The sequence below is a fragment of the Mercurialis annua genome, linkage group LG1-X (assembly GCF_937616625.2).
Source record: "Mercurialis annua linkage group LG1-X, ddMerAnnu1.2, whole genome shotgun sequence".
NCBI classification, from domain to species: Eukaryota; Viridiplantae; Streptophyta; class Magnoliopsida; order Malpighiales; family Euphorbiaceae; genus Mercurialis; species Mercurialis annua.
In genome coordinates this window covers 56,270,436-56,287,344 of record NC_065570.1, presented here as the reverse complement: position 1 = coordinate 56,287,344, position 16,909 = coordinate 56,270,436, and the positions used below count along the sequence as shown (strand labels likewise).

The 16,909-nt window shown below is 30.1% G+C and overlaps 1 protein-coding gene and 1 long non-coding RNA gene across 2 annotated transcripts; both read right to left on the bottom strand.

Moving 5' to 3' along the window:
• Positions 1–1,710: 1,710 nt before the first annotated feature.
• On the bottom strand, positions 1,711–3,183 carry LOC126665235 (uncharacterized). Its single transcript, XM_050357965.2, has one exon. The coding sequence runs from the start codon at positions 2,879–2,881 to the stop codon at positions 1,871–1,873; it is 1,011 nt and encodes a 336-aa protein (XP_050213922.1). The 5' UTR covers positions 2,882–3,183; the 3' UTR covers positions 1,711–1,870.
• A 10,352-nt stretch (positions 3,184–13,535) lies between these two features.
• On the bottom strand, positions 13,536–15,633 carry LOC130015261 (uncharacterized). The gene is made up of 3 exons (XR_008790317.1): positions 15,432–15,633; positions 14,246–14,320; positions 13,536–13,795 (listed from the first exon to the last, which is right to left on the bottom strand). It is a non-coding gene; the product is annotated as an uncharacterized LOC130015261 (long non-coding RNA).
• Between the last annotated feature and the right edge of the window lie 1,276 nt (positions 15,634–16,909).

The window sequence follows — 16,909 nt, the reverse complement described above, 5'->3', positions numbered from 1 at the left end:
GAACCGGAGTTTTATGTTGCCCTTGTTCCCTGCCCTTCTCCACTTTACACTAATTTGGCAGGAAACCTAAATTTCAACTTTACTAGCATGTCTTAAAGTCGGTTAAGTAGCTAGTGGGCGGTATGTGTGGGTGAGATATAAACTCTCTATTTGCGCCAGGTGCCCAAATATAGGTTTTAGTATTAAATTGCTGGGCCTCACTTAACGGATATGGTCGATGGCATTGTCAAATCTGATAATATAAAAAGCCTGTGACGTTACCCCTGTTCTAGAAGAAGACAATTTCTTCTATTGGCTAAGCCTGATCATTTTCAAAGCTTAAGATATGCTAATATATTTGTGAAGTCTTTCTAAAACAGCTCATCCTTCATTAGACTTGCATGACACATGTCCTGTTCTGCTATGACTTTTCAATTGTTCCACCACCACGGACGCTTGACAGACCTGCTAAAATATCATTTTAATGTTCAACTCATATTTCTCAGTAATCGTAATCCATGACCAACTACTATAAGCTTTCATTTCTATTTTTATTCTTTTTGGATTAGATAATTACCTTCCTTAAATTTATTCAAAATTATTATTCTCTTTAATATGGTTTTCAAATTCTATGCTATTAAAAATTTATGAAACAACAAAAAAAACAAGCAAAACATTAATCGAAAATGAAAAGATTCAAGCCGCGAATCTCGTTAAAGGTGTCATCTTGGGCCACAACGATGAACAAAGTTCCGTTATGTGCTAGTGTTTTGATTTTGAAACACTTCTAATCAAACTTTCAAACCGCTAGATCCGTTGAAGTTTCATATTTTCTGATCTTCATCTTCAGTAGATTTTTATCATCAAAATATCTTCGATTATCAAGAAAACTCGACAAAAACTATAACAATCCTTAAATAAATTTACAAAGCTAAGACGATTTATTGATTAAAAATCAAAAAAAATATAAATATAAACTTAATATGAACGGAGAGGATGGTATTCTGGTTAAACCGGAAAATTATCTTCTCCCACCCTTCAAGATCAAGTTGAGAGAAAATTTTTAGAGAGAGAAATAGGTTGTAATTTTCTAAGGAGTTTAGTTATTTAATACTACTTAAATGTCAGCAAAAAATAATACTCCCTCCGTCCCGTAAAGATAGAAAAAGCACCCATTTTACAAGAATTAAGAAAGTAGTTATTTATAGGTAACTTGTGATAATTTGTCTAAATTACTATTTGTAATCAATTAGTTATGTACATTTCCCAAAGCCATTTTACTAAATATAACACTTACAACTCTTTTTTTTTATTTTTTCAAAATATGCATTTAATGTTTTATGATAAGCATGTAGGGGTATTTTGATAATTTTTGACTTAATTAACTCCACTTTTTCTATTTTTATGGGACAAAAAAAGGTGGTACTTTTTCTATCTTTACGGGACGGAGGGAATAGTAAATTTTTAAAATTAAAAAAAACAGTAATTTTGTCTTAACTCTTAAGTGAGTAGTAATTAACTCTAATTTTTTTTATGAATAATATTATTTGTGTGCTCCCTTTTTATCGAGATGCTATTACTAAAAAGTAAAGTAACCTGTAGTGATTAGCTGCATGCAGAGCTTATGCTTTATCTTTCTTGGAAGTACTAGTGAATGACAACCAAAGATGCTCAATAATGCTCAGAAATTAACAAAATTCTGATTAAAAATTGGGAACTGCAGAAATCAAATGATATAAGATAACAAAATTAATTTATCTGAGACTTGGTTCGGATATGGCTGTAGTAATATGTACCATCCTTTTACATACAATTGTAAAGTAATCTCAAAACAAGAAATGAATGTAATTCATATAGCTCTCTACAACTTGTTCGTCATTATCAAACATGGCTAGAAGGCAAATCTTCCCAAAATGCCTGGTTTATAAGGCAAGTAAGTTTTCTTCTTCATATACTCAGATGCCGCTTTATTCGTTTTGTAATGCAGTTCATGAGCCGACACTTGCCCCTTCTTCCTCGACCCCGACGACCCTGAACCGGTACTGTCGTTCGACCGGAAGCTCGAGTTCTTTGCATCTTCAGGTTTTCTAAAGAATGACGGATAAAGCTTATAATCCTTATCCGATGCTCTTCCTTCAGATGCGCTCCTGAACAGTAGAAGATCCTTCAATCTCCATTTTCTTGAAGAACTCTTATTCTGAGATACAGAAGATGAAGCAGTTTTCGAATTTTGAGCAGTGGTAGATTCTTCTTTAGCGTTGTCTTGTAACTTTATTTCCTCTTCTTCCCATGGATATTCCGATACTCTGTACGGAGACAGCGATCTCGCCGCTCGCCGGCGGCTCGCACTAGATGTTAAATTCACCGGACTTCTATCTCTACCTCTTTGATTTCGAGTATTTTCAGCTGCTGTAGCAAATGGATCTGAATAATCTTTCTTCTTCCTCGGCGAGAAAGCCTCACGAATCATTTTTTTCCCTTGAGCTAGCGGTGATCTCGGCGATCTCGGAGACAAAAGAGGACTCCTGTCTTCATACTGTAGTCTAGGAGGCGGCTTCAGCGGCTTGATTTTACCTCCGTCGAAAAGATCTTCAGCAGAAAGAGAAGTTTCTTCTAACTCAGACCTAAAATCAAAAGCGAACTCATCTCCTTTCGGCGACGGAGATCTCGGCGTGCCAGGTGTTTCCTCCCAATTAAAAGCAAATCCGGCGCTGTTACTATCTTCAAACTCGTCAAAAGAACGATAAAACTCGGCGATTCTGGAGGGACTGGAAGGAGCACTGAGAGAAAAATCACCCAAACGCCTGGGCGTAGACGGAGCACTCAAGAACGGCATAGGCCTGGCATCGTTGAAGTCGAAATCCATCGTCGGTGGAGGTATAGCAACTTCTAACCTCAGCATAATTATCTTTGAATTAAGCTTTCTTGTTTCTTTAATTACTGCTCTTAATTAAGCTAATTATGCTTTTTAGTTTTTTGAATGCTGAATAATCCTGTGAGGTTTTAGAGAGAGACGGAGGTAGTTGTGTGAGTATATAAAGGGCGAGATAGGTGGAGAAAGAAGAAGGAAGTTGCAGAAAGAGACAGACAGGGTGAGATGAAATTGTTGACCATTTGGGGTCGCCGCCTTTTAATATTTAATTATGCATTTCATTTTTTTTTATTCTCTTTGATTCTTGCTATTGATTTTCACATGGGTTCTTTCATTTTTGGTGGATTTTTATGCCATTAGGTTAAAGATTGTGTTCTTTCTGTTGCTGCTCAATTTTCCTTGGAGGGGATTAAGAGAGTGACATATAGAATTAGCTAATCCTGAGACTAAAAAATACTTCTAGACTAAACCTCATTTGTTATGTAATTTTAAAACAAAAATATAGGATTTTCGAGCTAAATTTGCTTCATACCCACGTTTTATTTTCAGGAATTAAGTAATTTGACATCCGAGGTAATTTTCATCTACGTAATATGAACCTTCCTCTACCTTCTATCATATTTTTTTTTTCTTTAAGTTTTTAATACTATTTTGGTTTCAATACAACTGTCTATTTTTTTAATATTTTTTATCTCAATTTTTTTATTCATTTCCGGTAAATTATAAATCTTAAGATTTATTTTTGTATTGTTCTTATTCAAAATCCAATGGAGTTAGTATCTATTAAAATATATAATGACTACATTAAATAAGGGTATAGTAAAAATTTACAATATTAATTATGTTTTTTTTAGATGTGTGATAATAAGAAAGTGGACAATTATATTGGAACATAGAGAGTAACAAATTCTTACCTTTAAATGAAAACAAATTATTGTCTATTTTACAATCTATTTATCGAAAAATACATATTTGAACGCTTATAATACAATTGATTGAAAAAAAAAGATACAAATTAACATATCAGCGATTTTAGTGATATTTGATTCAATATTGCGTCTTTGATTTGTATTTTTTACATTTATGATTTTCATTTGCCAAACAAGTTAAATTATTCATGTCTAACATTTTTGACTAATTATTTTATAAATGTACGATAAAGATTTTTTTTTGTATTATATTTAAAAGTTAGAGATTTTATGGTTATAAATTAAAATAAAAGGACTTTACAGGAAAGGAGATATAAGTTCAAGGACTGTGGGTGAAGCTCTAATTAATATATTTTGTTAGGTCTAAGCACCACAATGGTTGATGCTTGTTATTAATAATTTGTTATGCATGCTAACGAATCAAATCAAGCTAAAATTATAGGAATTAATAGTTAATTAGTACAATGATTAGAGATTTCAAAATATAAAGGTAGCAAGTTCTATTGTTTTATATTGAATTAGCAACTTTTGCTTCTTTGAAAGAAAAAAAAAGCAACTTTTGCTTAATATGGCTAGTTGTTGGATCCAGCCATAATTAATTATGGGGAAGGATAACTAAACAATGAAGACGGGCCCTTCAAATATTTGTCATGCTTTTTTTACCAATATTTTTTTTTCTAAAAAAAAAAAACAAACGTGACAAATTTTTTATTTTTCTATTCTTGTTTTAAAAATAAAACGTGACAAATTATTCAAACATATAATAATAAAAAAAAATTGGTAAGGTAGATGTCAAATATTGGTAAAAAAAGCAGATTAGAGAAATATAGTCAAGGCTTGAATGTCCACAATAATTGGCTATAATAGTGGAGGCGTATAGCTCTTCTACGGTCAACATTTGTAACCCTAACTTTTGTTACTGATAATTAGAATTGCATTTTTCGGCAAAAAGTATTAGAATTGCCTTTTCCCTTATTACATATTGGTAATACGGTACATATAAACAAGGAATAATGACAAAAATATCTAAAATTTTAAAAATATTTACAAAAATATCTGTAAATTTTTTTTATTTATAAAAATACGACTGATTTAAAATTAATTACAAACGTATCAAAAAATAAAAATTAATTATAAAAGTACGATTTGTATAATGTCGGTATAATTATGATATAATTTTGGAATACTAAAATTATAAATCAAATAATTTAAAAATAATATTTGGTTTATTATTAATATAATTTCAGTATATTTTCGGTGATCATAAATTTATATATATATTTTCTAGTTGATAACACGTATATTTTTTTTATATGTACTTTTCACTATAGTTGGTAATGAACTAGAAAATTTATATATTGTTGGTATAATTTTAGTATATTGTTAGGTTACTATTTAGTATGCGATGTGGTGTAATGTTGATGTAATAATATAATTTCAGTATATTTTGATGTGTACACTTTTGGTATACTGTTGGTATAATTTTGGTATATTATTAATTTAATTTTTAGTATACCATTTGATGAAATTTTGGTAAATTTTCATTTAATATTAATAAAATCTTAGTATGTATAATGTCGGTATAATTTTGATATAACGTTGATAAAATGTTAATATAATGTTAGTTTATTAGTATGCTGACATTATACACACAGTATACACCGTATGTTTGATATTATTTTTTACTTTTTTTTACTTTTGTAAATATTATTAATATTTTTGTAAATGAAAAAAGTCAACATGTAGTTTTGTAATTATTTTCATTTTTTTTAGTAAATGGTGTAATTTCCTCTATGAATAACTACAAATCACCAAAAATCCAAATAGCATATCCATTTAGTGTAAAATCAAACTCAAAAAATTCAAAACGTAAGTAGACACACAAAATGGATATATAATTCGGACTCTTGAAATAAATCGAAATACAATTTAAAACTAAAAATTTCATACCAAAGACACACAAACAGCCTCAACCAACAGTATATATAAATCACCGACCTAGATGTAAATCGACCGCAAATTAGTAAGCATTAAAGAGAGCATAAGGATCTTGTACATAATAAGACTTTGACGGGGATCAAATGGCTGTTCATGTACTTTTATTGTTGGAGGCTTGATATTAAGATTCGATATAGATCCAATCGTGAAAGCGGAACCACTAACTTGATGTCTAGAGACGGTTTGATTCGATTCGGAACTATTATATGTCCAAGGAGCAGAAGGCACTCAGTTGTTTATGTGAAATCAAGGTCACTCAGAAGTCTTATGAAGAAGATCATGAAAGCAGTTTTCCCTCGTGGCTGGCGCTTGGTTTCGTGCAGGCCTTTGCCTTTTTGCCTCAGCATTACCGAAGCTCTCACAGATGATAATGTCATCACATCCTCGATATCAATACGGTACTTATGCGTCCCAATTCAAGGAAATGGGAAGTGCCAGGCGATCGTGTTTTTCACAGGATTTCTCGTTACTCATGTCAGGGCATAGAATGTCTAACTTTTTTGTCAGAATCTCGACAGTAATGACGCTCTCTCCTGAATTGTGCAAACCTGAACGCAACGAACAACATGAGAGGCGTAGAGACTCAAGGGCAAGACGTAAGTATTATTGCAAGTCAATACATTAGAGAGCCGGATATCCGCCGTTTCGGCTACCACAATAGTGTATTATGAAGCCGTGAACTCTGCTTTTGCGGGTACTCTGATCGTTGAAGGAACAAGCGCAATAGCACCTGGTGCTCCCTGAGCTCAAAGCTCCGCACTCCTGACTACTCTCGTTTATCATTATCCACCTCCAGCTAATCCGAGTGAGCATTCAAATAAAATATCTGACATAACAGAACGAGCGACGCATGCACTAAACAAATTAAAAAAATATATTGTAAAAATGCATACAGCTCAACAAATTAATATTGGAATTAGTGAGAGAAATAACACATCACAAATTCTATAAAATATAAAATACACGCCTGCAAGTAAAATTCGGACTCTGATACACTTTCTGTATTTTTTTTTCTCTTTTTTCTTTATTTCGACCCAACTTGATCATTAGAGTAACGTTTAATTTTTTTTAATTAGTATGCTTTTATCTTCAGATGAATCATTTCGCCACCAAATGCTCATAGATCACTGTGCAATTTATTATTTATGTTTAGAAGTTTAAATCATACAAAAACTATTTATATGAATAATCAAAGTGAAGTGAATAATTTTTAAAAATTGGTGGAGATGGATGGATAGAGCTATATCATCTAGAAACAAAACATTTAATTCCATGAGAAGTATAAGTGGATCTAATTCACCCGATGTCGCTTTGATTTGGTTAAGTAATTAATCTTAACAAGCTCATTCTTTTGAGAAATTCTTAGATAGACTCGGTCCACCACGTCATCCGTGAACTAAGCCTATCACATAATGACACGTCATTAAAATGATGACAATCTTGTAATATTACTATTAAAAAGTGTAAATAAGTAATAAACGAATTTACAAGATTGCCATCATTTTAATGACGTGTCATTATATGATAGGTTAGTCCACGGATGACATGGTAGACTGAGTCTACCTAAGAATCTCTCCATTCTTTTAATCAATTTTGATCACATACAACGAGGCACGGTTTAACTTAATCATAATTAAAATGGACAAATATGGATTTTCTGGGGGGATCAATCAATTATTCTATTATAGAAATTAGAAACACTATAAAATATTGTACTATGTGAACATAGTAATATATTAGACTGATTCGTGCTTCTAGATTAGTAGTCTCTGTTGGAAAATAAACTCATTCTGTTTATATCATTATAATTTAGGCTGCGTGGTTGCTACTGTTTTGGTCCTTTTTATTATTATTTTCTGTACACATCAAATGGGCAGGCGTGCACGCATATATATTTGAATTAAATTAATAATTTTATTTAATTTATATATTACTAAAATACCATTTTTTAGTTAGAATTATGCTACCTATAATATTCTTGTTAAATAGGTGATTTAATCGATTAATTCAGCAACTATCAAGCGACAGTTAGTTGGGACATTTGTCAAAATATTTGGCATCTCAGGTCGTTTTTTTCATTTTGGCAATTAGCAATATTAATACATTGGATAATTCAACGGCTCATGAGTTAGCTTAAGAATCTAAAGCGAAATTTTTATTGTTTTATAATGTTTTTTTTCGTCTATCTAATTCTATTTTTGGTAAAAGAAAACGACATTCCACTGTATTTTTATTAATTAAACAATCTTAAAATAACTATTTGAATGCATGCAAAATTATTTAAAATATTAAAAATAGTATTAATTATAGTTAATAAAATTATAATCAATCTAATTTAGCTAACCACTACTAATTTATTTAAAAACATTTTAAATATTTATTTAATTAATTAATTTTTAAAAATGAAACGTTACTTAATATTTATGCCACCTAAAATAAAAATATTCCATCAATTTCCCACGAATGGAGCATTATTAAATCAGCCTGACATGAAGACGAAAAAAAAAGATCCAATTAAAAAACTTAAAATTAAGATTAGCAAAAATTACAGCCTTTTTATTTGATTTAAAAGATATCAAATACGTAATTTGAATCTAATCGGTTGAAAACACTTAGGCACCGTTTGGATTGATGGATTCTAAACGATGGATTTTAAACAATCAATGGATTTGGACAAAATCCATCGTTTGCCTAAAAAAAAATTAATAGAATCTATGGATTTATAAATTTCCTTATTTTTTACAATCCATCATTTTTGAGGGTTTTGATTTCCCACCTACTAGGTGGAAAAGTCCAAATCCACCATTTTTTATGAATGATGGATTGTTATATTATTATTTTTTTTTTATAAATAATGTTAAAAACCATTGATTTTATTTTCAATTCAAACGATGGAATTTTAAAATATATGGATTTAAATTCCATTGATTTAAAATCCATCGATTTTGTTAAAATTTATGGATTTTAAAAACCCTCAATCCAAACGGTATCTTAATTTTCTGTATTTGACGTCCACTTTTCCCGCCATTCCTACAAGATATTGGAAAAGGTAAAATGTTGGAAGATATTTGGAAGCTTTTTTTTTCAGAAAGATATTCTGAAAGTTAATCACCTTTTATTTTAAGTTTTGACTTCATGAGAAGTGAAATGTCAATCCTAATTGCCCTTTTTGGTACATACACAATGTAATGCTACTAACCCTAATAATCTAAGAGATAATTAGCCCATATACGGGCTTTGGCCAAATTAATGAGAATATTACGGGAGCAAAAGTCCAATTTGACTTTTACGTTTTCCACAAAATATTTTTAAATTAACAATGTTTCCTTTTCACAAATACAAACTTTTAATTCAAAAAATAACAAGCCTTTATTTGTCTCTATCCACGATCAATTGAATGTATCCATATATCATTGATATTTCCTAGATTCTCTCCCTAATTAACTCATCTTTCTTATTTACAAAATCTTTCCCATTTTATTTTGATTTTTGATTGAAAAAAATTTGAAATGCTGAATATTAGGTCTTCCTCAAATCAAACTCCTTCCGAAAAATCCTAAACCAAGAAAATCTAAATGAGTAAATCGAAGAGGGTTGCTAGCAAACAGAGGTAGAATTCACTGAGCCTCCATCTTCGAGTAAGAACCGTAGAGTTCTTACTAATCAATAAGACATTGATGGTGATTTCGAGGCTTTCACGGTCACCAGCGATGAGAAGAACAAACCAGTGGTTACTCTTTCTCTCTCTGTTAAGGTATTTGAAATTTTAATTATATATTTTTAACATTCAATTTTTATTGTTTATCAATTTTTCTTTATTTATGTTATTGTTGGGTGTTTATGTGTCTGTTCTTTGTTTGTTGGTTTTGAATGTTTATGCAAAGCATATGATTTTATATATTTTAACTAATTATTGAATAATATGTAGAACTAAATTTAATATAATGGTTAATTTATTGTTGTTTTTAGGTATATTATATGTTTTTTTTAATTTTTTTATGTTTGTTGCTAGTGTTTATGATTTGATACCTGTTTATGTAATTTTGGAATAATTACTTACAAATATACTTGTTAACTAATGATTATTTAATGGTTAACTGATGATAATTTACTAGTGTTTTTTATTTTGATCCAGAATCTTCCAATTCCAGCAGAATTTTCCATTGATAGTCATTGTGAACGTATTGCTTTCCTGTTTTATCATTATGGTAAAATGAAGCAATCCAGTAACATTGACAACGATGAGAAGGTGGAAGCAAAACCAAAGATGAGGGGGGAAGAAGGATTAGATGTCCTTATAGTTTCGGAAGTTTTAGACTTTATATTTAGTTTTAAATTGACAACATTTGTTATTTTATAACTGATTTTTAGCCAAGTTTGTTTGTCCTTTATTTTGTTTTGAAAACAAGATGTTATTATCAAACATATATTTGATTTTATTTACCATTTACTCACTTCAAGCATTTTATTATTTCATTAGTTTATCATATATGTAGTAAATTAATAGTTAACTCATAATTAACCATTACTTAACTAGTAATATAACATAATAATAAGTAGTATATTTTTTGTCAACTAGCAGTAATTTACTATTATTTTTTTAAATGATAAGAGGTATACTATTGTGGAAAATTCTTATCAGACTATTAGTATATAATTTATGTGGTATATTAATAGTTAACTTATTAGTTAACTAAATAATAATTACTATACTGGTTAACTAACAGTACTTTACTATTATCTTTTAAAACGGTAAAAAGTATAATATTGTGGTAAATTTTTAAATGATAAGTAGTATACTATTAGTTAAATTATAAGTAGTTTACTATTATCTTTTTTAATTGATAAGAAGTATACTATTAGTTAACTATCAGTTAACCAAATGTCTACATAAAGATACCTTTTAATCACTAAGTTTATCAATAACATACGATATGAATACATACTTAATAAAAATAATAATCTCAATTTAACAGTACGTAATTCAAATACAACCATTAAAAACATAATTGTTCATACACTAATAAAATGCTAAAATTATCTTCATTTTGGAAGATTACGACATGTCTTCTTGATATTGCCCCCGTATATCGACAGCTTGCTGATTTGATTCCAACTGATATTTAATGTTTAGTCAGTTTTTCCATAGTTAACCTTCAGTATGCCATGAATAAATGTTTTCAATGTCTCAAAATCCGCATCGTCTTTAACTAAAATTCCTTTGATCTTATAATTTGAGTAGTTTAGATCTTGCTCCCTTATTCCATCATAGTAAACTAGTACCTTTAATATGGTCATTCCTGCACTGACATTATATATATTTGTTAAAAACACATTAGTTAACCTTTAGTTAACTATTAGTTAATTTTCATAAATTTATAAAATAATTTTGAAAATGTTTTTCTGGAAATAACCAATTAAAGAGGCAGGTTTAAACTAGTTTATATTGCATAAAAAAGCCATGAAATTGCTGAAAACAATATATTTTTTTAGTTTTCAAATACAAACATGTAATTAACCAATTACAACACAAAATTTCAGTTGTTCATTGTTTTTTTGTTTAATTCCGAATCTACATAAAATCATTGCGTCTTCCAAATTATTGGTTAACATGTAATTCGCCAATTAGAACACATCATTTCCAGAAAAAGCTTCCTATTCAGTTAATTACATAATGAAATATGATTTTGAGAACACTAACCTTTTTGATTTGATGAGTTCTTGATTGTCTTCTTTGCTGAATTCTTTTTGTTTCTCAATGAGTTTCTGATTTGCTATTTTCAAATGGTGTTACGTTTTTAAAGAATCATTGAAATTCCATTATATATGGAAAGCTTGTTAAATGCAACGTTATTGCTCTTTATAAATCTTGAAGATTTTTAAAAATATATTCCCAATATGTTAGTTTGCCCATTTGTAGGAGATATTAAAAGTCATAATATCTAGTTTCCTTATTTCATGCAAACCGTATTTCTTATATTAAAATTGATATTTATGCAATTTGAAAGTTGGTAGATGTATTTTTCAATTTTTCTTTTTGCTCTAGTAAAATTTAGATTATTTTGATATATGTAGGGTATTTGTTAAAAAAACTTATAATTTAATTAGATCTTGGCTCGACCCATCTTAGATCTCTAAACTATACGATTTTAATTTATCAAATTTTTTATTTTTATTTGACTTTTTTATGTCTTTAAATTTTTTTTGTTCATTGGATCCTTAAATGAATCTCATTTGATTCATTGGGTCCTTAAACTTTCACTTTTTAATTCATTGGATCCTTAAATGGTCTTTAAGTGGAAATCCGTTTAAGAACCCAATGAAACAAAAATTGAAAGTTTAAGGACCTGAGAGAACCGAATAGAAGATGGGAGATCTGATATACCAAAATCGTATAATTTAGAGACTCCAAAATGAATTTAACCTTAAATCTTTTAAGAACACAGGTAACTCAAATTTTAGTTAGATCAACATAACTTAATTCTAATAAGTTTAAATAGGCTTAATGGTGTGAAACATCTAAATTTTATTAAATTGATCTATTTATTTGAAATTTGACTTATTTTTTAAAATTTATTTATTTAAACCATGTGTTATCTCAATTGACAATTCTTCTACTTGACAAACATTCTAAAAAAAATACACATTTAATGGCTACGTAAGTACAATTATATAAATACAATTAATTTGTACAAAACAATAAATTTAAATTACTCAAATGAAAAAGTTTGATTTTATAAAATAAATAATAAAAGATATCCGCGAGATCCGGGACACAGTTTGACCGCATCAATTCAAGTGCTACTATTTTTTGTTTTACTTCTATGAATTTGGAATCAAATAATGTTGGTTTTATATTAATAGATGATGGTTTAATGCAATACAAGAGAAGAGTTACGTAAAAGCAACAAGAAGAATTGCTCCCAGAGAACTGCCTCATTGATACCCAAAATCCCCCTTTTTTTATCCCTTTTTTTTTCTTTCAGGAACGTCTCGAAATAATTCTTGGAGCAGAGGATTCAATTAATCGAGATTCAGAAGCTGAAATTTCACCAATTGGGATTATATTAGAACCACCCTATTTTTTAAAATAATTATAGCATTTTCACTCATCTTTCCATGATTCCCGTCAGTACCCATTATTTGCAAAATAATTTCAAAAATGACCCTTTTCTAAATTAGGACTCATTTCTCATGCTTTTTATTTTTTTCTCATTCTTTTAACATCACAGCCGCCTCTCTCATTCTCTCAAATTTCTCTTCCTCTTTTCCTCTCTTCTTAAATCTCTCTTTAAAAAGTCAGCGCCTCTCAAATCTACGAGCACAAAAAATCGACATTCTTTCAGTGGTTTTCTCGACGACGTCTTTTTTTCGGTGGTTTTCTTGACGTTGTCTTTCTTCCGGTGATATTCTCAACGTCATCTTTTTTGACGTTGGCTTTTTTGGGCCATCGCCCTAAGATGGCATGGCCATCTGGGCCATTGCCATCTTAGGGGGCCATCGCCCTAAGATGGCAATGGCCATCTGGGCCATTGCCCTGATTTGGCGATGGCCTGTCACGACCCATTTTCATGAATCGAGACCGGCGCTAGGGTATGGGTATGGTTGTACCAAAATCCGTAGCTAGCCTTGCGAATAACCAATTTATAACATTTAAAACAATGTACCTGCATAAAACCACATGCTCGGGGGCAACCGAGACTTCAGCCTAATCTAGCGATACATATAAACAATATATATTTAAAGTACGCTTATCTTAAAATAATATCTAACAGCATGGCAATAATATATAATACCAAATCACTATAATCATGCCAAATCTGATAAAATAATAGTTGAACCATGCCAACCAACAATAGTCTAAAAATATAAGTGTAAGACTAAGACATAAAAAAAAAACTAATACTACTACTGCGGTTTAAGAGTTTAAAACAGTTCGACTCTTTTATTTCTGAAATAAATAAAGAACCTCCGAGAATGAAGAATCGGAGATCGACCAAATGCTCAAATCACAAACCTGGAAAATTTGGAAAAACAACGGGATCAGATTTACTGAGTAGAGTTTATATAACCATTTACATTTATTAAGTTAAAAAAAACTTTAAAACATTTAATAAAACATTTTCATTATGGATTATCAATGAAACCCTAAACCACAATTCTAAATCCATTGTCGTGTCGGTGAGACGTATCTCAATAACCGATCCCCGACTATCACTTAATAAACAGTGAGCCCAGGAGACGTATCTTCCACCGGTGCCCTCACTAAGGTGAGACGTATCTCAAACCTACCTCAATACCATAATAATCATTACCGGTGCGCACGCAGTCCCGATGATGCCCATCGAGTAGCACGTTCCAAATCAAATCCACAATGCCGAAAAACAGTTCAAAAGCTGTTTATACATATACATATACAAAATATAATATTTGCTTAATAAAGAGGTAAATAGAGATATAAACTCACTGCTTGCTATTCCACGTGAAACCTGACAAGCAATCTAACTCTGGTTCGCCTCTGAAGTACGAACAGTCGACGGGTCTAAATAAGATATTAAAATCATAATTAAAAACAGACCCTAACTCTAGAGAGTACTAGACACCACATAGGACTAGCAGAACATAATATCAAGCCACATTTAAATAAACACTTAAATTAACACGATTCAATCACAACCCAAGTTATATAGTACAAATCATATAAACGCATTTCGAATGATTCGTAAAAATAATTTAAAAAAAATCCAAGTTGAAAATCAAATCAGTGAGTCAGCCGAGTTATTAAAACTACCAAGATTCTTCCCACTTGTTGGACGACTACAGTCCAGCCCAATCCAAAAGTTTATTAAATTATAAACCCGAGTTTATAAATTAAAATGCTTGATAAAAATAATCATCTATTTTAAAGTAGAACTCAATAACTTCAATTTCAAGTAACCCAAGTTACAAATCAAAAACTTAACTTGAATAAGTTTTTAGAAAATTATAGGGGCTAAACTTTAAATTAGCCAAGTTGACATATCAATCAAAATTAAATATAATTACCCGAGTAATTATATTAATTTAGGTTTTAAAATAATTATCATTTTCAAATTGACAATTTATAATTGAAACGAAATCCCAAAGTTCAATATCAAAATCAACAACCATAGATGTGATTAACTAGAATTTAAGTTAAGGAATCGATTTGTTTAAAATAAAATAACTTAAGGACCACTCTAAACCTTTACCCATCACTTTCCATCAACATAGTAAGGCCAAATTTACTTCTGCCATGCACATAAATCCCCGCAACAATTCAACAATATAAAGGTTATCATTTTCATTTAATATTTAAATAATCAACAAATTGCCATTAAACCCAATATAACTTCCATTAATTATAAACTAACCAATCAAAGAACTTCTAAGAAATCCAAATTCAGATTTGGACATCTTTGATTCACGTAAAGCAGTAGCACATTAATTGAAATAAAAACGTTAAAAAAGTATAGTGTAACTATAAGCTGAAGAATTGCTACATAAAATTTCAATAAATTTCCAGCCATACTACTCATAATTAACCAATCAAAAACCAATCTTAATTTCATCCAAATATGAAGACATCACTAACCAACCACTAAAGCTAAAGAAAATTAAAAAAAAAATCATACCTTGAGCTTCAAAATTCGAAACCCTAAAATGAGGAAATAAGATTGCAAACAATCTATTTACTTCAAATTTCTTTAATAAATCGGCTATGGTAATGATTAGGGGAAGATTTAAGTTAAATTAGTTGAGTAATTGAGAAAAAGAGAAGGAGAAGAATGAATCAAGCTGATGGGGAAGAGAACGATGCTTTCTCAACTTCCACAACTCTCTTTTTAATTTTTAGGTTATGTAATATTTATTTATTATTATTATTTTTATAATTTAATCATTTGGGCCTAGAATTTAGCCCATGTCCTTCTAACTTACTACCAGCAGGTTGCCGAGGTACATCTGACACCTCGCGATTTCTCGATATTCATAATTTGTATTCTTTTATCCGGTAACTATTTACTTTTAAATTCCGAGTAGTAATCGAATACTGATTTCATAAATCCTTTAATTTCATTTTATCAACCCGAGAAAGCCGATTATTATTTTCATAAATTTTAACTAACTCAAATACAGATAATTACTAACTTCATTATATTTTTTTCTTTTATTCATCAGTTATATCTATTTATTGAATTACAAAGTTTTTAATCCGTATCTATACATTTTCATTATTTTCTCCTAATTTTTAAAATTTTAGCTTTAATTCTACTATTAAATCTTAAAAAAATTGACAAACCCGGTTTTATACCTCAGATGTTTTACCTCGACGGTACGGGGTATTACATTCTCCCCAACTTATTAAAAATTCGTCCTCGAATTGAGAACAAAAACGACTAACGTAATACACAACATAAAATTACATACAAAACGCATATAACCAACGTAAAACTCACAAACCAGATACCCAAGGTAATCAAGGACAACAATAATAATAATTATGCGTAACGAACTCTGTCTGTTAAGAATATTCCTCAACCAAGTAACCAATAAAACTAAAACCCTGAAGCAGTTAAGCCCTGTCGAGTTCCATTTAAAAACATAATCCGGAAACCTTTTCAAACCATTTGGTAAAACAACTAAAAAAAAAAAACAAAATGGTACTCAGCCGAGTCAATCAAGACTTCCAAGCTTAAATCACGTGTCGGGCGACCCAAGTCAAACCCGAACCTAAGAAACCAATATAAACTAATGTTTAAAATTTGAAAATTCATTTGATAAAACAACATGAAGTTTGAAAATCAACGGAACTCAACATTACTTAACTAGTCAACAATTAACAACACACACCCAGAGTGTTCGATAAAATCTAGAACAACAAACATGCTAAAAATGGCACCACAAGTCTCAACATAGTAATTTCGTGCTTAACGACTTAAGCGCTTGCGTATACAAAACTCAACAGGTTGTTCCTCGAACGATAACTCAATATTACAACTCATACACTAAACAATCTCAAATGGTCACAAAAAGTAATAACACTAACTTTCACTTGACATAAATGATAACACCATATCTAGGTGACATTAACGAGAGAAAACAAACTCTCCCA

Excerpts from the sequence above, each read along its gene's own strand:
- LOC126665235 (XM_050357965.2), bottom strand. The coding sequence starts at position 2,881 with ATGCTGAGGTTAGAAGTTGCTATACCTCCACCGACGATGGATTTCGAC.